Source organism: Syzygium oleosum, unplaced genomic scaffold, assembly GCF_021117445.2.
Source record: "Syzygium oleosum isolate NSW1041296 unplaced genomic scaffold, Sole_v2.1 Sole_v2.06, whole genome shotgun sequence".
Taxonomy (NCBI): Eukaryota; Viridiplantae; Streptophyta; class Magnoliopsida; order Myrtales; family Myrtaceae; genus Syzygium; species Syzygium oleosum.
The window spans coordinates 9369097-9391321 of NW_026607490.1; the positions used below are offsets into that span (position 1 = coordinate 9369097).

At 42.0% G+C, this 22225-nt stretch overlaps 3 protein-coding genes across 3 annotated transcripts; all 3 read right to left on the reverse strand.

Moving 5' to 3' along the window:
• Positions 1-886: 886 nt before the first annotated feature.
• LOC115690079 (protein LEAD-SENSITIVE 1-like) lies at positions 887-2431 on the reverse strand. Its single transcript, XM_030616316.2, has 2 exons — positions 2219-2431; positions 887-1586 (listed from the first exon to the last, which is right to left on the reverse strand). Exons 1-2 carry the CDS (start codon positions 2346-2348, stop codon positions 1120-1122), a joined length of 597 nt encoding a protein of 198 aa, XP_030472176.1. The 5' UTR covers positions 2349-2431; the 3' UTR covers positions 887-1119.
• Positions 2432-12265: 9834 nt separating this feature from the next.
• LOC115690098 (protein LEAD-SENSITIVE 1-like) lies at positions 12266-13810 on the reverse strand. The gene is made up of 2 exons (XM_030616337.2): positions 13466-13810; positions 12266-12833 (listed from the first exon to the last, which is right to left on the reverse strand). The coding sequence occupies exons 1-2, from the start codon at positions 13590-13592 to the stop codon at positions 12352-12354; spliced, it is 609 nt and encodes a 202-aa protein (XP_030472197.1). The 5' UTR covers positions 13593-13810; the 3' UTR covers positions 12266-12351.
• A 3654-nt stretch (positions 13811-17464) lies between these two features.
• LOC115690090 (uncharacterized) lies at positions 17465-21277 on the reverse strand. The gene is made up of 2 exons (XM_030616329.2): positions 20857-21277; positions 17465-20081 (listed from the first exon to the last, which is right to left on the reverse strand). The coding sequence occupies exon 2, from the start codon at positions 19981-19983 to the stop codon at positions 17728-17730; it is 2256 nt and encodes a 751-aa protein (XP_030472189.1). The 5' UTR covers positions 19984-20081; positions 20857-21277; the 3' UTR covers positions 17465-17727.
• Positions 21278-22225: the final 948 nt, after the last annotated feature.

Sequence of the window (22225 nt, forward strand, 5' to 3'; positions counted from 1 at the left end):
AGGTCTTCATCTCGGTGAGATGTATGTCTGTTGGGGAGGAAATGTTCCTTAAGACATTCGATGGAGTTTAATCTTTGAGAACAGAAAAACAAACGCCCAGGGTAGCTCAGAGACACTTATGTGAGATACATCAGCTAAAGCAGACTAATTTTCCGATGAACATAGGCAAGATCAGTACCACTTACAGAGCGAAAAAGTGGTCAGACCCGGCAAATCTTGTCCATCGACGGGTCAAAAGCCGAATGCAGGACTTCAAGATCATGAGAATTAACATCAATAGCATAAACAATCAAGACAAAGCAGAAGTTACGAAAAACAGATAGGCAAATGTACTATAGCCAGGAGCTATGCCATAATCAGGCTACTCGTATGAAATAGCCTCCGATCCTATACCAACGTAAAGCACTAGAGATGCTGTAAGAATTTCAATTGAGCATGCACAATGAACCATTGAACAAGCTCTTGTCCACCAAAGAAAAAGATTGCATCGTTATACATAAGTCTACATCACTCACACAAGTGAACATAGTTCTCGAGCAGGACAGGAAAAACCTGAGCTTTGAGCAGAACTTCTATTCTGCATATGAGTAGCGGCATGTGAAGAAAACAGCCACAGATTAGAAGATCCTCTGTTTCGACCAAAAAAAAAAAGAAGAAGAAGATCCTCTAACTCTTGTATCCTGTGAGTCTGCTATATCATAAGATGCAACACACTGATTTCTCTGAGCATTTGAATCATCTAAACCATGGCAAGAACAAGGGAAAGAAAAGGCAAGGAATCGAACAATTCAATGCCCTGATGCTAAACATGGAAAAGCGCTCACGATATAGGAGCGCCGTTAGATCTTCCTAGAATCTTGGGTCGGCACAGTATCCATGAGATTGGTTTGAGGGTGGAAGCATCAAGAGAGTTGGCTCATCATTTCACTAAAATTGTACATTAGCATGAACATGACAGCAATTTTGCATTGTGCTGCTACTTGAACATATGAACCAAAATCTACATTCCACTACTTTTGACATGGATAGAGCATCTCAAATTTGTACAAAATCTGCCAAAATGCGAGCATTCTCAGATTAGAAACAATCGCAAGTGGAAATAAGACTACTTTCCAAACTTCACGAGCGGTTCATCAGCTCTCTGTACTTCATCAAACAATCATCATAAAAGCCCGTCTGCACGCTGGCACGTACACCCGTCTGACAGTAAGTCGCGAAATGTTCGCAGTTATTACCAGTAAGATCGTACTTACCAAATCCATTGCTCCTGTGAAGCTCATAAGCAGCTTCAACAACTTGTTCAGGGGATCTGCTACAAGAAAGGGTGCTGCAAGTTCCCGAATTTTTCAGGAGAAGGCCTAATCGCGGTGCGCCATACATGAAGTAATGAATGGAATGAAGCGTCTTGCGGCCCCGACGGAAGCAATCGAGGCACGTCCTGATGACCCCGCGGCCAGCGTTTTCCTGGTACCCACATTCTGGACAGGCAGGCACAGTTTCTGGTTCAACCATGGAAAGGGAAAGGATAGCCTCCTTGCTCTCTGTCCTGGTGAAGTGAATCACATAACCGCCTCCCACGTATATTCCTGGCATGTTTAGACACAACTTAATGAATTATGAAACACTTAATCAAACCACAGATTTGCCCAAAAGACTGAATTGAACCACCAATAGCAGTAGGATCTGGGTTTGGTTTGCTAGCAAATCAAGATAAAGCAGGCCTTTGCACCATAGGCCTTCGGACAACTTTACACTCAACTTTCTCTTTCTTTGTCATAAACTTTCCAGTGAACTTGTAAGGATCTAAAAGGACAATACGAGCAAAACAAGAAAAGAACACAGAAAGTGATAACCCCAAAGAAATCACACCGATTATTGCAGTAGTTTAACAAAATGTAGGAAAGAAATCGAGAAACCAAAAGGTATGCATTTGACTCAGAAAAGGCATAAATTTTACGTATCTAACTTCAAATGCTAATCATAGATCTCAATTGGCATCACCATCTTCCCCGTTATTTGGGTCTATTATTTGACAAATTCCACCTCATGACCCTGCTTTTGGGCCAGAGAAGACAGGAAATGAAGCTAGAAATGCGATTTTTATCAGTTGGAAGAGAAAACTTCGTCCGATTAAAGAATCAGACAAGAACCCAACTGAGAAAAAACAGGGAAGAAGAGATCTCGTAAGCAAGCATCAGAGAGGTTGAAGAAGACTGACCATGGTGACTGTAAGAGCCGTATCGCTTATAAGCGTAGATGTGATCACCAGGTTTCAGATCTTTTGGGTCGACCTTCTTCCATATCAGCTTCATTCCATCTTCAATTTCCTTCTTGATCTTGCTCATCATTTTCTTTTTCACTTCGGGTTCTTTTGGACCCTCTCTTTACTCCCAAACACCAAACTTTGCACACTGTTTGCTGAGAGAAGCCGGCACTTGTATAGACAATGCTAGGAGATGATCAATGCTTGTCCATCAAGTTTCGTGCTTGTTTCTTTGGATTGTGTGGATGAGACAGAATTGGCCCAGTCAATGAGCCAGTCAGATTTTTCCTCTCCACGCACAACACTAGTCAAATCTCCTTCTCGGATTACTGGTGGAGATGTCTTAATGAGGTTGAAAAATAAGTAACTAAATCTCTTTCCATATCCATTCCATCCCATCTGCTTTGGAAGATATGTGATATTCCTTTTGAACAGTAATGATTAGCAAAATTGGTACATGACTTGGTTATGTTTCGTAATGAGTAGTAATTTCCAAAGGCCTCTCGTTCCTATATTCTTATCGTATGATTCGCTACTAAATAATACCTATTTGCTTTATTTGGTATTGAGATTTCTTTCATTAGATTTTTATTTGGTGCCCAATGTATGTAAATCTTTGTTGCTCCAGTAACATGTATACACATGGTCTATTTGTTTTCTAAACATTCTTTAAAATGCACGTTGCACTCATTTAGATCGTTTTGGAAGATAAAATTATTAAATTGCGATGTATAGAATAGAATCTCCTTTCCCAATTTCCAAATTAACATTTTCTTTCCCAATTTGAATTAGGCCTTGATGTGAATTAGTAGTAGTCTTGTAGATGTTGGATATATTACTCGTCAATATCCCCTTAGGGACCTAAAGACGGGACAGCAACACACAACCTTTGCAGCTGTAAGGAAAGCCAGTCTTGGAATTATTGATGATTGCTCTCAATGTTGCGACAACACCCTTTGACCGTACCCTACGAGACAAAGAGAACTGAGCAAAGAACGTGATTTTTTTTGGTCTGTAACCAGAGAATATGATAAGAATGGAGCATTTCTACCTTATTTCATCAAACCCTCATCACAAAACAAGCATCTAACCCTCTGTTCACTCATTTCACAGTGAGTGTCGTTCATTCGTAATAACACAGCCAAAATGCAAAATGCAAACTCCCCAACTCCATGATTCCACCATATTTACTATCTTCTGTGAGTCTGTCCGGAGTCATTCTCTCATGCACATTCAATCTTGAATTTGACAAAGCATCACTTCTCGATCAAGATATGGTGGATGATGCAGGACCTAATTGGGTGGGGATGAACAAAAGAGTTTATCTTCACTTACCCAGAAAGAGAGAGGAAAGAAAGGAATTTAGAGCGGCACCCACCCATGATTCTGCCACGGAAAATATAGTCCAACTGCAGCACCTTCTCCAGACTTTTTTAGTGTTGTCGGCGGAAATTCTATTGATGTCAATCAACGACCCTTTTATTTCTTCACGTTGACTGCGTAATCGGCAAAAAAGTTAGATGGTTCTTGAGCAATTTAACTTTTGAAAACCCTCCTATTCAAGAAAAGAACCGTATTATTAACCTTTAAGTCATAAAATAAGCTGAAAACAGATGTTTCTTTGAGAGAGCCATGTAGAGTACAAGCCTAAAAGCAGAAAAGAAACAGGGTATAGTTTCTCCAGTATATGGGTTCTTAGAGGGAATGGTGCGGCTCAATTTTCTTCATGTTGTATAACATCCAACCGGTAAGTTATTCATCAGAAAGAGAATGCTCTTGGTGGTACATATTGAAGATATCACCGCATTATCTCTCTAGATCTTTCGTGATTAGTCTTGACCTTTCGTATTTCAATGACTAGTTAATGTGATTATTTGTATTTAGTCTTGACCTTTCGTGTTTCGATATCTAGTTAATATCATATACATGTATAGTCATTTATGAGTCATATCAAGAGTCATGTATTATGCCTATATAAAGGCAAGTCTAGTTGAAGTATTTGTAAGGTGAATCAAGTCATAATAAAATAGTTTATTCCTCTCCTCTCCTTGAGTGTTTTTCCTTGAGAGTTACCAATTAAAGTCGTTCACCTTCGAGAGTTGTCGACGATAGTTATCGACGATCGAGGCTTTCACTTTTGAGTGTTACGCCTTAAATCTCTACAAGTGGTATCAGAGCCCAGGAGCCGGGGACCATTATACGTGAGCAACCGGTCAGGGACCGGAGAACGCCGAAATTCTGTCATTGCAAAGACAGGGACTGTGATTCATTGGTCTGGGACCAAGCTGAATTGGTGTAGTGCTAGGCATTATATCCAAGTTCGATGGCAGATATTTCAAGTTCGATGAACGGGGTCGAGAAGCTCCCGCATGCAATTTTACTTGCTAGGACAAGATTTGTGGGATATCGTTGGCGGGGGCAACACCACACCACCCACGAACGATGGCGATTTAAGGAGATGGAACATCAAAGCGGGTAAAGCTCTTTATGCTCTTTCTGTGACTGTTGAAGATGAATTAATGTAGCACATAAAGAGCGCGAGGACTCCAAAAGAGGCATGGGATAACTTGGCAGCGCTATTCGCAAGGTCGAATGATGCCAAGCTACAAAGGCTAGAGAACGAGCTGCTGTCGATGTCACAACAAAATATGACGGTGAGTCAGTATTTCTCCAAAGTTAAGTCTATTTGTGACGAAATTTCAAAGTTGGATCCCACTAATGCCATCTCAGAAACAAGAATGAGAAGAATTATTATTCACGGGTTAAAGCCGGAGTATAATGGTATTATTACGGCTACTCGTGGATGGGCAACTCAACCAACGTTGACCGATCTGGAGAGTATTCTGGCTAACCAAGAGACTTTAGATAGTCAAATGTCTAAGGTTTCGATTAAGAGAGAAGAAAGTGCCCTCTTCAGTGATAAGAGAGGGTTCAAGGGTCAGAGGCGAACCAGTGCTAACAATAAAGATGGCAAGTCGAGGAAAAGCTATGTCGAATGGCAAAAGCAACCAGCTCGTGAAGAATGGCAAAAGCGTCTAGGAGAGACGAGTCTTCGACCAAGGGGAGCCTGGCGGGGCAATGGCAAAAGACGTAGTGGACGATGTTACGTCTGCGGCAAGGAGGGCCACTTTGCCAGAGATTGTCGAGCGAAGAAAGTTGAAGGAAATGTCGCAGCATCATCGAAGAAGAATGATTTCGATGAAGATAAGGAATGGGATTTCCAAACGTCTGTTGCAATGGTGGTATCAGACGAGCTCGCTGCCTCTTCCACAGTCAAGTCAAACGATGCGATGGCATTAATCTCTGTAAGTGAAAAGTCGATTAATTATGATTTCGACTGGATTGTTGATTCAGGGTGTTCGAGTCATATGACTGGAGATCAAGGCAAGCTATCGAACATGCGTGAATATACCGGAGGACGTGTTGTTATTACTGTAGACGGCTCGAGGTTGCCGATTACTCATATCGGCAAGACGATGATAACTCCTCGATTCCATTCACAGCTAGTTGAATTGAAAAGTGTGTATCACGTGCCGGGAATGAAGAAGAATTTATTGTCTGTGTCCCAGCTCACAGACTCGGGTAATTATGTGGTGTTCGGTCCACGAGATGTTAAGGTGTATCGAAGTGTGAAGCCCACTGGTCGACCAATCATGGAGGGACGTCGGCTCGAGTCTGTTTATGTGATGTCTGCTCAAACTGCATACGTAAACAAAACCCGAAGGAATGATACACCTGATTTATGGCATGCGCGGCTTGGGCATGTAAGTTATCACAAGTTGAAGGTGATGATGCAGAAGAACATGCTGAGGGGTCTTCCCTAGTTGGAAGTGCAAGAAGATGTGATTTGTGCCGAGTGCCAGTATGGGAAGGCACATCAACTTCCATATGAGGAATCATCGTTCAAAACTCGGATGCCTCTCGAGCTCGTTCACTCGGATGTGTTTGGTCCAGTGAAGCAGCCGTCTGTTAGCGGATTCAAGTATATGATCACTTTCATCGACGACTTCTCCAAGTATGCCTGGGTTGTTTACATGAGGGAAAAATCCGAGGCGTTTATTAAATTTAAGGTGTTTAAGGAGAAGGTTGAAAGTGAAGTAGGCAGAAAAATCCGTTGCCCACGCACCGATAACGGGGGAGAATACACTTCCTATGAGTTCACGAAATATTTGCAAGAGTGCAAGATACGTCAACAGTATACTTGTCCGTATACGCCGCAGCAGAACGGTGTTGCCGAAAGAAAGAATCGGCATCTAGCTGAGACATGCAGGAGCATGTTGCACGCGAAGAATGTTCCACCGAGGTTTTGGGCCGAATGTATGAAGACGACGGCTCACGTGATTAACAAGCTGCCACAAGCAAGGCTTGGTTTTATGTCACCATACGAGAAGCTATGGAATCGCAAGCCTATGGTAAGTCACTTTAGAGTTTTCGGATGCGTATGTTATGCATTTGTGCCTGATCATCTTCGCAGCAAATTCGACAAGAAGGCGGTTTGCTGCATATTCATGGGATATGATGATCAACGAAAGGGGTGGAAGTGCTGCGATCCTACAACAGGGAGGTGCTATACTTCAAGGAATGTGGTGTTCGACGAATTGTCGTCTTGGTGGTCACCTCAAGCTGTCGAATTGCCAAATTCACAGCATTTCGACGAAGAGGTTGAAGAAAGGCTAAAAGAATTCGATGAGAATCAGCCTGTTGAAAAAGATGTCGACACACAGTCACCAGGATCGACAAGTTCATTTGATGAGCGTCCAAGGTCGACAGAAGAACTTCGACCAAGTCAGGTCGAAGAACTTGAAGAGGAGGAGCCTCAACTTCGGAAGATCAACGAGGCAAAGGAGGCCAAACCCCAAGTATGCCAATGCGGCATTGACCTTAGATGTTGGCATGGTCGAGCGTTCGACATATGAAGAAGCCTCGAAGGGTACAGAATGGAGGAAGGCCATGGAAGAAGAAATCCTCGCACTAAAGAAGAATGAGACGTGGGACTTGGTACCGAAACCTGAAAAGGTACGTCCTATTTCCTGCAAATGGGTTTATAAACTTAAAACTCGACCAGACGGGTTGATTGAGAGGTATAAAGCACATCTAGTGGCTCGAGGTTTTTCGCAAAAATATGGGGTTGATTATGAAGAGACCTTTAGCCCGGTAGCAAAGGTTACCACAGTTCGAGTTCTATTAGCACTTGCAGCAAGCAAGTCGTGGAATGTGTGGCAGATGGATGTGAAGAATGCTTTCCTGCATGGAGAACTTGAGCGAGAGATATACATGGAGCAGCCGGATGGTTTCAAGAGCAAAACTTATCCAGAATATGTCTGCAAGCTAAAGAAAGTGTTGTATGGCTTAAAGCAAGCCCTGAGAGCGTGGTATGGAAAGATTGCAGAATTCTTGTTGAAGAGCGGTTATAATGTAGCTCCAGCAGACTCGAGCCTGTTCGTGAAGGCGAGAAGATGGAAAGGTTGCGGTATCTTGGTTTATGTGGATGATCTCATCATTCTTGGAGATGATGAAGATGAGATATGTCAAATTAGAGCCAACCTCTCTGTGCGGTTCCAGATGAAGGAGCTTGGAGAGCTGAAACACTTTCTAGGGCTCGAGGTTGATAGGACAAAAGAAGAATTATTCCTATGTCAACAGAAGTATGCACGAGATCTCTTGAAAAAATTCAGGATGCTCGATTGCAAACCTATATCTACTCCGTTGGATGGGAACGCAAAGCTATGTGCTGAAGAACGTCGAGAGCTAGAAGATTCGTCTATGTATAGGCAACTGGTAGGTAGTCTAATCTACCTTACCATAACTCGGCCTGACATCGCTTTTGTAGTGGGAGTAGTGAGTCGATTCATGGAGAAGCCAAGGAAGCCTCACTTGGATGCAGCCAAGCGTATCCTGAGGTATGTAAAGAAGACTTTTGATTTTGGGCTTTTGTATAAAAAAGAATCATCGGGTGAGTTGGTCGGTCATTGTGATGCCGACCATGCTGGAGATCAACACACACGGCGATCAACTACTGGATACTCGTTTCATCTTGGATCAGCAGTAGTATCCCGGTGCAGTAAAAGACAGCCGACTGTGCCTTTGTCTACAACAGAAGCTGAATACAGAGCAGCAGCAATGGCAGCTCAGGAGAGCACGTGGCTAGTACAATTATTGGATGATCTTCATCAGTCGATAGATTATTCGACAATATTGTATTGTGAGAATCTATCCGCTATAAGCTTGGCAGAAAATCTAGTTTTCCATGCTAGGACTAAGCATGTGGAAGTCCACTATCACTTTCTGCGAGAGAAAGTGTTGGAGGGTGAGATCAAGATGGAGTACACCAAGGCAGGTGATCAAGTTGCTGATATCTTCACCAAAGGTCTTGGAGCTGCAAAGTTTGAAGAGTTTCGAACTCAACTTGGTATGGTTTCAAAATCTATCCTAAGAGAGAGTAGTCGGTGAGGGGGAGTATTGAAGATATCACCGCCTTATCTCTCTAGATCTTTCGTGATTAGTCTTTACCTTTCGTATTTCAATGAGTAGTTAATGTGATTATTTATATTTGGTCTTGACCTTTCGTGTTTCGATATCTAGTTAATATTAGATACATGTATAGTCATTTATGAGTCATATCAAGAGTCATGTATTATGCCTATATAAAGGCAAGTCTAGTTGAAGTATTTGTAAGGTGAATCAAGTCATAATAAAATAGTTTATTCCTCTCCTCTCCTTGAGTGTTTTTCCTTGAGAATTACCAATTAAAGTCGTTCACCTTCGAGAGTTGTCGACGATAGTTATCGACGATCGAGGCTTTCACTTTTGAGTGTTACGCCTTAAATCTCTACAGTACAATATGCAGAGAGCAACAACAATTCATATTTGTTTCTTAACACGTACTCATTTAACTGAAAAGAATCACACAAACTACGCCGCGCAACCTTGACGTCGGTGTTAATGAATCTGTACTCTTATGAGTGTGGAATTGCAAATTGGCATTCACAAGAGTCTGATTGGAATCTTTGGATGTGAAACATTGCAACCAATGTGTTTGGGAAGCCGAAGACCAACATGGACTTCTGGCCGTACAGTGGGGATCGGTTCAAGCTGTCGATTCCATCCAAATGGAATCCGAGCAGAGAGGTGGAGTACCCCGGCCAGGTCCTCCGATATGAGGACAACTTCGACGCCACCAGCAACATCACCGTCACTGACTTACTTTGGCAAGACTGACGCTGAGGTAATCTTTAGTCCCAATTTGAATTAGGCGTAGGATTCTCGTAGATGCTGGTTAAGATTCCTCATCCACATCCGTCCTTGGGGCTTAAAGACGGGACCGCAACACAGAACTTTTGTCAAGGAAAGGCCAGTCTTGGAATTAATTGAAGACTAGTTTCGATATTCCGACAACACCCTTTGACGATACCCTACGAGACAAAGGGAACTGACAACGTAGGATCGATTTGTATTGGTGGTCCGTGAGACGTTGCTGTCTCTCGTCATCTCCGATGCCCAGTCAATCATCTGGTTCTTTAAAGGGAAGACACTTTATAGCAGATTCACTCCACATCAAAATATTAATAAAGGGAAGAGTCTCTCCTCAATCGTACAATATGATTAAAAAAATGTAGCATTTCTACCTTACTCAAACAAGCCTATCACAAAAGTAGCATCTAACTCTTTGTTCACTAGTTTCACGGTGTGTGTCGTTCATGCATAACAACACTGCCAAAATGCTAAATGCAAATGCCCCAACTCCATGATTCCGTTAAATTGGATTAATACAAAAAAAAATCACAAATTAGTACACATGTGATGAATAGAGAATAAAACTCCAAACTAATACATCCGTCAACTATCACGTGTGATTTAACTCAGCAATTTGATAGTAAAATTTTCTCGGAAACTAACGGAAGGTAAATTTGTCACAAGCGTACGAGTTTAGGGCTTTTTGTGATAAAAAAATTAGTTTTGGATAAATTTATCTCAAGTGCACTAATACGGGGTTTTTCATAGTATTAACCCTTTTATTTTTTAGTTGGCCAAACGGCCTTAGCCTTAGAGGCCCGTGGTCACTCATGTGGCCCTGGGTCCAATCATTGGACTCTTTTTTTCACCCGGGCCAATGCTTGGGACCAAAGGGGTCGTGCCTGGCACGCAACTTTGTCCAAATGGGCCAAGCCCAACACAGGCCCAATTATGCCATGTCTGGGTCGGCACGGCCTGTTGGCCATTGCTAATCCCGACCAATGTTTCCAATCAGTGGAGAATCTATTTTGATGTGTCCAAATACATCCGAACCATTAATTTATAAAGTCCACACATATATAATTTAAACACAACTCGGTTAAGGTAGGATCCAGTAAACCCGTTAGACGGGTGAGTCGGGTCAGGCCGGGTCCGGCCCAAACAGACTCGTTTAGCCTCTTTTGACCCATTTTCATGCAATATAAATCCAGTGACTCATACTCCACCCGACTCATGTCCAACCTATAACCAATTCGATCCCAACCATACTTATAAAGTACTTCCATATTTAACCAAATCTATGAAAACTCATATTAAGTGAGCACAAAACCAAGTGAGGGTGAGAGAAAATGAAAAGAGAGTGGGTTAGATTTAAGTAAGTCGTAAATACATTTATGACTCATTTAACACTCATATTATGTTTAAACCCATTAATTGAATATAAGTAATCCATACAACAACTGGCCCATCATATATGAGTTAAGAAATTGGTTTGTGACCATTTTAACAGATTTAAATCCAAATTACATAAATCGAGTGCATAAAAGAATTTTTCGGTCTAGAGTTGGATACTTTCTGGGGTCCTCCCCACGATTTACTCTACGTTCTTCCTTGACAAACACTCATTGAATTCGTACAGTCTTATACCAATGACTTAGTTCAATCACGTTTGGCTGTCCCATGAGCGTTCGCCAAATTTTCATATGAGCTCTCTCGAATCGAGCATGTGGCAGTCCATCCATACATGCAACTAAGTAATTCTTACAACCCAAAAACAGGTCTTCATCTCGGTGAGTTGTATGGTTGTTGGGGAGGAAATGTTCCTCAAGACATTCCATGGAGCTTAATTTTGAGAACTGATAAACAAACGCTCGGGGAAACTCGGGAGTTGATGGACATAGGCCAGATGAGTACCACTTACAGAGCCAAAAAGAGGTCAGACCTGGCAAATCTTGTCGATCGATGGGTCTAAGGCCGAATGCCGGACTTCAAGAACATGAGAATCAACACGAATAGCATAAAAGAACCTAGACAAAGCAGAAGTTACGAAGAACGGACAAGCAAATGTACAATTGCGCTTCAATCACTGCAGCCAGAAGCTATGCCATAGTCAGGCTACTTGTATGTAATGGCCTACTTTCCTAAACCAATGTAAAACTCTGGAGATGGTGGAAGAATTTCAATTGAGCAAGTAAAAATGAACCGCTTAACGAGCTCTTGTCCACCGAAGAAAGAGATCAAATCGTTAGAGGCAAGCCTACATCACTCGCACGAGCGAAGAAAATTCGGATCTCGACACTCTGTGCAATGCAAACGACTAAGGAGTAAAAAGGTCTCGGAACTTCCAACCGCAACGGCCGGTTCTGCTTTGCAAAGAAACAAAGTGGGTTGAAAGAACTGAAAATCTTGTTGAGCCAGATCTCAAATTTCGCACTCATCTTTGTTGTCGTCTTCATGTTTCTTCAGGAACTTTTGGCAGCCACCTTGAAGCGCTATGTGATCTGTGCTGCACTTGATTGACAATAACACAGTGCAGTCCCAACTAATCAACGGAGTCGTAAAATTATAGACAATCAGAATATCTCTAACTATTGTATCCTGTGAGTGTGCTACATCATAAGGTGCAACACACTGAATTTTCTGAGCAGAGAACCATCGAAACCATTTCGAGAACAAAGGAAACAAAAAACAAGGCAAGAACATCACTGCCATTTTGCATTGCGCTTCTTCTTGGAGATATGAACCAAAATCCACATTCAAAACTATTGATTTGGATAGAGTATATCAAATTTATATAATATAATGCCAGAGTGCACGCATTCTTAGCGTAAGCAACTGTCGATAATGGAAATAGACTACTCGACAAACTTCTTGATACGTTCTTTAGCATCTCTGCACTTCTTCGCAAAGTCATCATAAGATGCCGCCTGCTCGCTGGCACTTACACCCGTCTTACAGTAAGTGGCGAAATGTTCGCAATTATTATCAATAACATGGTAAGTACCAAATCCATTGCTCCGGAGACTCTTTTTAGCAACTTCGACTACTTCTTCAGGGGATTTGTCACAAGAAAGGGTGCTGCAAGTTCCCGCAATCTTCAGGAGATAGCCCCATTGCGGTGCGCCATACTTGAAAAAATGGATGGAATGAAGCGTCCCGTTGTGTCGACGAAAGCAATCGAGGCACGTTTTAATGACCCCGCGGCCAGTGTTTTCCTGGTACCCACATTCTGGACAGGTGGGCGCAGTTTTTGGTTTGACCTCGGAAATTGAGAGGAGGCCATTCTTGTTGTCTGTGCTGGTGTAGTGAATCACACGACCGCCTTCCACATATATTCCTGCCATGTTTAGAGACAACTTAGTGAATTATGAAACACTTAATAACACCACAGATTTGCCCAAAAGATGGAATTAAACCACCAATAGCAGTAGGATCTGGGTTAGGTTTGCTAGCAAATCAAGATAAAGCAGGCCTTTGCACCAAAGGCCTTCGAATAACTTTACAGCCGACTTTCTTTTTCTTGGTCTTAAACTTTCCAGTGAACTTGTAAGGACCTAAAAGCACAATTCGAGCAAAACAAGAAAAGAACATAAAAAGCGATGACCCCCAAAAAAATGCACGGATTATTACAGTAGCTCAACAGAACGTAGGAAAGGAATCTAGAAACCATAAAGTACGCATTTGACTCAGAAAAGGCATGTGCTTTTGGTATCTAACTTCAAATGCTAATCATAGATCTCAATTGGCATCACCATCTTCCACGTTCCTTGGGTCTATTATTCGGCAAAATCCACCTCATGACCCTGCCTTTGGGCCAGGGGAGACAGAAAATGAAGCTAAAAATTTGATTTTAGTCAGTCTGAAGAGAAAACTTCACCCAATTAAAGAACCAGAAAAGAACCCAATTGAGAAAGAACTGGGAAGAAGAGATCTCATTAGCAAGCATTAGAGAGGTTGAAGAAGACTGACCATGGTGAGTATAAGAGCCGCACATCCTATAAGCGTAGATATGATCGCCAGGTTTCAGATCTTTTGGGTCGACCTTCTTCCATAACAGCTCCTTTCCATCTTCAAATTTATTCTTGATCTTGTTCATTCTTTTCAATTTTCACCTCGGGTTCTTTTGGACTCTCTTTACTCTCAAAGACTTAAACGTTGCACTCTGTTTGCTGATAGAAGCCGGCACGGCGATACCAGAGAATTTGGTGCTAATTTTTCTCTAGCCGCCCCGATGAGACGAAAACAGTCCAGTCGATGGACAACTCACATTCTTCCTCTCCACACAATCGCGCAACACTGGCCACACACTCCTCTCAGATTAATGAAGGTGAAGAAGGAGCAACCGTTTCTTTTGTTGGAAAAAATATGCCCTTTCCAACTGTAGAAGAAAAGAAACTTCAACTTCAAACGGAATGCAGCGAAATTAAATTTTGAGGCGCGATATTACTTTTTTTAAGGAATTATTTACCCCACGAAGTTGCTAATGGTCACTAACAAATTTCGATACAATAAAGTCTCGATTAAGAATACCAAATAGCAATTTCGGTATATCTCTAGGGTCTCTCTAGGAAAACAATTAGAAAGAATGGCTGCAGTTTTTCGAAATAAAAAATTGTCTAAAAATCCGAATGAAGAGACTTCATATTCAATCATGTAAAAACTAATTCACTAATCATACCATTTCGAACAAAGGCGTCCCTTCATCAAAAAGATGTACAGTGAATTGGTACGAAATCAAAACTCACGTTGAAAAAAGATATATGAAAATTCGGAATAAAATAAAATAAAAAAAATAATAGTTTTTAATTATTATTATTATTTTAATCATTTTTTATTAATTCGAATTTTATAAATTCTGAAAAATGATCTTTGAACAAATATAACCTTTCAACGTTGAAGGAGTTATGTCCGAAAAGACATAATCTTCCAAAGGTGAAGTAGTTATGTCCGAGGGGACAAAATTCTTCCAAAGATTGTAAGAACGCCTAATAACCGTTAAGCCAAATAATAAATTTCGAAATTAATTAATTAAAAAATAACCGCAACTCTATTGCGAACAGTCATACTGTTTCAATAGGATAAAATCGTTATTTTATAATAATAAATTCGAAATTTAATAAATAAAAATAATAAACGAGGATTAGTGCTAATTATCATCCGCGAGCGTGCTAAGTACGCCTAATAATCGCGCACTCGCACGCGGGTATTAAGAAGTCTAGTCCACACCCCATTGTCTTCACTTTAACAAGGAAGAAGACACTCACATATATAAAATGACTTACTTTCTCAAAATTTTCCTATGTGGGACAAAGGAAAAAGCGCTATTTTATTTGTTTTACAAATAAACAACCAACATCTATTTTCATATCCAGTTCCATCTGCTTGGGAACATATGAGCTAATTCCTTTTTTAATAGTGATGATCAGCAAAATTGGCACAAGACTCACTTATCTTTAGGTCCACGTCCTTCTATGGGCTCTCATTCCTATTTCATTCTCATATTATTCTCGACTAAATAACACTAATCTACTCTTTTCGGTATCGAAGTCCCTTCCTCGAGATTTTTATTCTCATATGAATTTGTTGCACAGATGCCGTGCACACATGGTCGATTTGTTTTCTAGAAACTCTTCAAAATACACGTTGCACTCACTAATTTCCAATTTAGCGTAATTTTTTCCCCCAATTTGAATTAGGCTAAGGATTCTTGTAGATGCTGGTAAGATTCGACACGGGACCGCAACACACAGGACTTTGTCAAGGAAAGGGCCAGTCCTTTTGGAATTTTTGAAGATTAGTGTCGACACCCCGACAACACCCTTTGACTATACTCTACGAGTAGACCTGTTAAACGGGTGGGTCGGTTCGGATTTGGATCGGGTCATAAATGGTCCGACCTAAATTGACACATTAACCCATTTATGACCCATTTATTTGTAATGTAAATATCCCGATCCATTCCTGACCCGACCCATACCCAACACATACCCGACCCGACTCATATTGCTAAAACACTTCTATATTTAACTCAATATAGGAAAACTTATTTCTTATGACTTTTTTTAAAAATCATACTACTAAAACATTTTCATACAATACAATTTTTAATTATTTTTTTATTTTTTATTTTATTAAATTTTTTATTTTTTATTTTTTTAAATCCAATTTTTTAATTAATTTTATTTTTAATTTTTCCTTTATTTTTGGCCGGTGGCTGACCACGACGACGGCCGGCGTCCGGCCATTGGCCACAGGCGAGGACGAGCACGCCGGAGGCCGGCGAGGCCTTGGCCTCGCCAAATCGGCGACCTCGAGCTCGCCCGAGGCCGGCGACCTCGAGTCTCGCCAGATTGGAGAGGCCGGAGCCTCGCCACAGGCCGATGAGGCCGAGCTCGCCGACCTGTGGCGAGGTCGCTCCTCCCCCGTGGCCGGTGGCCAGCCACTGGCCGAAAAGAGAAAGAGAAAAAAAAATAAAAGAAAAAAGAAAGAAAAGAAAAGAAAAAATCGATTTTTTAAAAAATATTTTTATAAAAAGGGGTTGGCTTAATGAGTGGGTTGGAAATGGGTTCCATAGTCAACTCATTAAGACCCATTTATGATACGCTTAAAACTTTAAGACCCTTTTAAGATTGGCTCTTCAAAGATATATTGACCCATTTATGACTCATTTATTTTTTAAATTGATCATATATGGATTTTAAGACCCATTTAACAGGTCCACCTACGAGACAGAGAAGTGACAACGTAGGATCGATATGGATTTTGGTGATACGTGTGACGTTGCCGTCTCTCGTCATCTCCGATTCTCAGTCAAACCATCTGGTTCTTTAAAGGGAAGAAGACACCCCATAGCAGATTCACTCCCCTTCAACATATTAATAAAGGGAAGATTATCTCCTCGGCCATAGAATATGATTAAAAAAAATGTAGCCTTTCTAAGTTATTCAAACAAGCCTTCATCACAAAACTAGCATCTAACACTAGTTTCACAGTGTCGTTCAAGCATAACAACACGGCCAAAATGCAAAATGCAAACGCCCTAACTCCATGGTTCCACCATATCTAGTATCTTCTGTGGGTGCGTCCCCAATCATTTTCTCATGCACATTTAATCTGGAATCTGGTCAGAGTTCACTTCTTGGATCGAGATATGGTGGGTAATGTAGGACCTAATTGGGTGGGGAATGAACAAAAGAGTTTAACTTTACCCATCAAAGAGGATAAAGGTAGAGGAAAGAAAGGAATTTTAGAGAGGCAACCACCCATGATTCTGCCACAACATATAGTCCAACTGCGTCACCTTCTCCAGATTTTTTAAGTGTTCTTGGCAGAAACTCTACTGATATCAATCAACAATGCTTTTAATCCTTCACTTGACCGCGTAATCGGCTAAAAGTTGGATGGTTCTTGAACAATTCAATTTTCGAAAACCCTCCTATTCAAGAAAAGACACGTATTTTTAACCTTTAATTCATAACGTGAGCTGACAACAGATGTTTCTCTGAAAGAGCCACGTAGAGAACAAGCCTAAAAGCAGAAAGGAAAAAGGTTATAGTTTCTCCAGTATATAGGTTCTTCAAGTTGGATGACAACCAACCGGCAAGTTATTCATCTAGAAAAGAGAATGCTCTTGGTGATACAATTTGCAGAGCAGGAACAGAGCATCTCCTCAATAGTCTACAACACCAGAAACCCAGTACTACCTACTTCGAGAGAAATCCAGTCTGTAAATCAGAATAGGACTCATTACAGAAAACGGCCACGGTCAATCTGATATACTTATCTACCATGCTGATGGTGCTTTGTCGCCCGTCAAGCATATCTCATAGAATCAAACGAGATGAGCAAATCTCGTCACCTAGAAGTATCGAAGCATGTACAGCTACAGAGCATCAGGTTGCAACCTAGTGACTAATGCAATGTAAAACTAATGCACATAAATCAGACTTTGCTACAGGAAGCAACCAATATGAGGAAAGAGTGAAGACCATAGATTGGCAAATCTGAAAACAGCTAATTAGTCACAGAGACCATTGCTTTAGCAGAAACGCTAGGCATAGCTCAAAGGAGCCCTAGTTAAACATCACTAGAAAAGAAATATAGCATGTACTGCAAAACCTAACTAATCAAATTACAAAAAAACAAATTAAGAAAAGGAAGAAGAAGAATTATTTTGCACAGAAACGTATCTAATCAGCTTTGCAACACGTCCTAAAGATAGTGCTAAGTACTTAGATAGGTGCAGCACATGTTGTCCTAAAATGGCCTGTCTGGTTGCAGCGACTACAGTGCACAACTCGTTTCACACGGCCTCGATCTTCTGCTCGGACACGTTTCTTCCTTGGCCTTCCAGGCGGACGCAGCGACTTGGGAGGGTGGATGATAATCTCAAGAGATCTGTTGGCATTAGGGTCTCCGTCAGTTAATTCCTTCCAAAGTGACTTATCAGGAATTGGATGTATGGTTTGTGAGTAGGTCTTCCGGTAAGTGGCAACTGTGAAACAACTCTCCGTAAACCGGTGCACATTCTGCCGACATGAAAGCAGCGCAGCTACAGCATGAGCACAAGGCAGACCATACAATTGCCAACCTCGACAGAGGCAACAACGATTGCGAATGTCCACTATGTTCGTTCCTTCATGGGATATAACTTCAAATTCGGCTTCATTAGCACGGAGCACCTGAAAGGTTCGTGCACGGTCTAGAGCCTCTGCAACTCGCCTTTCAGCTGAAGGCACAAGTATTGAGGTCCACTGCATGCTGGTCTCTCGGCGTTCATTGAACCACGTCATGAGCTGCCTCCTGATACATTCCATCATCTGAATTATCGGGAGGCCAGAGGCTTCTAAAATCCAGGAGTTGAGAGATTCAACGATGTTAGCTGTCAAATGTCCAAACCTCGTTCCCTCGAAATAGGCAGTTGCCCACAAGCGAGGTGGAATTCTTCTAATCCAATATGCAGCCTCCTGTGAGATCTCTTCAATCTCCAAGATCTTAGCCTCAAACTCAATTACAGTGAGAGCATGTGCGGCTTCCCACAGAAGGTTGACAAGCATCGTGTTGTTAAACTCTTTACGGAAGCTCTCACTCAAGTGGCGCATGCAAAAGCCATGAAAAGCAGTGGGAAAATTTGCTTCAACTCCATCCACAATACCTTTCTGCCTGTCCGACAAGATTGTGAGCCTCGGCATATTTTCTGTGTTGATCTCAAGCAAATTATGGAGTTCAGATAGGAACCACATCCAATTATCATCATTCTCCTCGTCAACCACACCAAATGCCAAGGGAAACAGTGCTCCATCCCCATCAAAACCAGTAGCAAGAAGCAAAGTACCGAGATACTTGCTCTTTAAATATGTCCGATCAAGTCCAAGTAATGGTCGGCAGGCATTTAGAAAACCATAAATTGATGCCTGGAAAGATATGAATAGGCGCTGGAAACAATTATCTGGAGCATTTCCATAAACAGATGCTATACTCCCTGGGTTTGTCCGTTTAACCTGGTCACAATATGGTGGAAGTAAGCGATAACCTTCTTCGAAGGAACCTCGCATAGCTGCCATGATACGCTCTTTTCCTCGCCAAGCTTGTTTGTATGACAAGGTGATGCCATGAACGCGATGTATCTCTTCAAGTATTTCTTTTGGCTTGCAGTTAGGATTCTCCCTCAGGCGTTGTTCCACGGAGTTCGCAACCCATTGAACCGATGCTTGTTGATGGCCAAGATGAGAAATTCCTCCACATGAATGATTATCATTGATGGTCCTAATAGTAAAAGTCGGAACACCCGGTAGTTTTGCTGCGTGAATGCGCCATGGGCATCCTTCACTTGCACATTTGGCAGTAAAACGAGTCTTGTCAGATTTTATGGTCTGAATTTCAAAATGAAGTGCAATGGCTGTATCTCTCAGTGCCCTCCGGCAGCTCTTGACATCAGGGAACTCCTGCCCTACCGCTAGCTCATAGTTTGTGCCAGAAATAATAGTACGGACTTGAAGGATAGGAGTGGCAACAAGCGCATGCTCAACGTCCAAATCCTCTGCAGGTTCAATTGCCATTTCCTGGTTATGGTCTACCGCTAGCTCCAGATTCTCGTCAAGTTCCTGATTTTCTGAAACTCCTAACTCATTGCTTTCTGATAATGCAAGCTCATGATGGTTCGATGCAGGCAAAGCCAACTCATGGCCTTCATGATCAGGTTTTCTGTCAATAGTCAGCTCATTGTCATGCACATAGCCGTGGCCACTGCTTCCCTCAGCATCATGGTTTGGTCCTAAGCCCAATCCATGGTCATGGGCATGTCCTAAACCGAGCTCATGCTCATGGGTCTGTCCCAAACCCAAATGATGCTCGTGGTTCTGTCCAAGTTCCAGATCATGATGGTTTTGGCCGAGTCCTATGTTATGATTATGCCCTGGCACGAAGTGCTGATTTTGTGCTAGACCTACATTATGACTCTGCCCCAATATCAAATCGTGGTTAGCCATTGAAGAACGAATCTCAGTATATGAATAACTTCTCCAGCCACTCAACAGATGCTGACTTTAGTATCAGAAAGAGCTTTCCGGCCTGTCCTGTAAATGACCTGCAGAGCAGACGACCGTCCTTGCTTATAAAACAAACAACCATGACACAAATTAACCAAGAAAGCTTGCATGTATACAGTCAGGGCATTAGGACATTCAAATGTACAGTCAGTTCGCCGAGCTCATGCTTCGTATTCAAAGATTGCCATGTGGCAATCGTAAATGAAAACGGCACAAGAATCAGCCAATGTCAATGAAGAACAAGATCCTGCTTTCTCTCCCTCCCTCCCTCCCCCACCCCTCGAGGTCAGGACAGTCAACAAAAAGAATGATAAGCATCGATAAATCCTCCAAGCATTATCCCGTAAACCATATTTCCCCACCTCCCCCATCCCCGGTAGCAAGTCAATGGAATTGGATTAATTACACATCCTAAGTCTCGGGATTTCCGAAATCCTTAATCATATCCAGCAGTATTGAAAATTAAGCCAGGAGCAACATATAACTCGATCGAAGCTTCAATTCCAATCCATCCACCACGAAAGCTTCAAAATTTCCACTTACTAGAGAAGTGCACGCAAAACTATAATCTCTATCGACCCACTAGACTCACTAAACCCCAGCTACCCGATTCAGAATCAACACTCGACCGCAAGCTCGAAGTGCACCCCAACTTCAGTTTCTCCGTCTTTTAATCAAAGCAGGACAAGTAAAGCAATCAGCGCAATTCGAATCAAAAAACCAAAAAAAAAAGAAAAAGAAGGAAGCTCATCAACCAAACCAACCCCAATTCCAGACAAAACCTAGAAACAGACACCCGAAACCGGCAATCACCTGAGAATTCAAGAACCGACCCAGCATCAACCGAGCTCGGATCAACAGGACCGGCCCCCATGGAAGCGAGAACCCGGAGATGGGTCCCTCGGGAGGCCGATAAAGCTGCGATCTTTGGCGACGGCGGCGACGGCGGCGGCGGCGGGGCCGAAGCTAGGGTTCCGGGAGCGATCGGATTGGGGATTTGAACGGAGGGGGAGAAGGGAGGGAAATTGGCGGGTAAAGTTTGGGGAGGAGGAGGAGGAGGAGGAGGAGAAATATGGAAAACCGAAGAAGGGTTGGGGGAGAGATTGGGGAAAGGGGAGGGGGCAGGGGCAGAAGAGGGAGAGAAGGGGGAGAGATGGAGGAAGGTTGAGAAGGGAAATTCTACAGGAGTCTTCTCTTTGGGTGTGAAGCAAGAACGGGGCATTTAGGTCAAAGGGAAGAGAGGAGAATGAATGAGGGAAGAGGAGAGAGAGAGAGATTGAGTTTTTGGTTTCCCTTTGTGGATTTGGGTTTTGGGAATTGACTCTTTTGGGCCCTTTTGTTGTGTGTTTTTTGGGTTTTGGACCTCTTTGGGTGAGTGGGGGAATTTGGTGGGGGTGTTGGACCATGGTTGCCCTTTCCCTAGTGCTCCTATGGTTTTTTTTCTCTTTTTTTCCTTTGTCTATTGACAATTAGGAGGGATCATATACCAGGCATGAGCTAATGGCAAAGTTTGGTACAACTTTTCGGGTCATGCGAGCCGCCGCCGCCGCCGATGGAGCGTAGGGACGGGCGCCGAGCAGCAGTGACGTGGGGTCGAGAATCGCGTTCCCCATTACCCGCCTCGTGAGGCAGGGCCCTGCACCCGCCATTGTCTCGTGCCTTGTGTGCGGGAAGGGGCGGGGCACATTCCGCGCGGGCGGCACGGGGCATTATGTCCACGTGGGGAAATTTTTTACGAACTTTTTAATAATATATAAAAATAATAATAATCTATCAATAATTATGAACTATTCTACTTTAAATTTATTCATATTCTAAAGCTTATTATTAAATGTCACCGGATCAAGAAATATATAGTTATAAAGCTAAACAAGAACATAGTAAATAAGTTACTGCTAGGTATATTTGTTTCCGGAAAGTAATGTTTCATAAATTATTTTTTTTTCAAAATACGGTACACATGAGCAGTTTTGAAAAAGTCGTCAATGATAAATACTTTTATTGTCAATAATAATTTATATATAAATATTTGCATTTATGATGAACCACTTTTTATATTCATTCATTTTGGTGAGCTATCAAAACGATCATTTTCTATATATATATATATATTTTTCTAATTATTATTTTTTCACAAGACAAACGCACTCGAAGTATAATATATGTTTTATTCAATTATAAC

Excerpts from the sequence above, each read along its gene's own strand:
- LOC115690090 (XM_030616329.2), bottom strand. The coding sequence starts at position 19,983 with ATGGCTAACCACGATTTGATATTGGGGCAGAGTCATAATGTAGGTCTA.
- LOC115690079 (XM_030616316.2), bottom strand. The coding sequence starts at position 2,348 with ATGATGAGCAAGATCAAGAAGGAAATTGAAGATGGAATGAAGCTGATA. Across the intron at positions 1,587-2,218 it reads CGGCTCTTACAGTCACCATG|GAATATACGTGGGAGGCGGT; the intron begins GTCAGTCTTCTT and ends TAAACATGCCAG.
- LOC115690098 (XM_030616337.2), bottom strand. The coding sequence starts at position 13,592 with ATGAACAAGATCAAGAATAAATTTGAAGATGGAAAGGAGCTGTTATGG. Across the intron at positions 12,834-13,465 it reads CGGCTCTTATACTCACCATG|GAATATATGTGGAAGGCGGT; the intron begins GTCAGTCTTCTT and ends TAAACATGGCAG.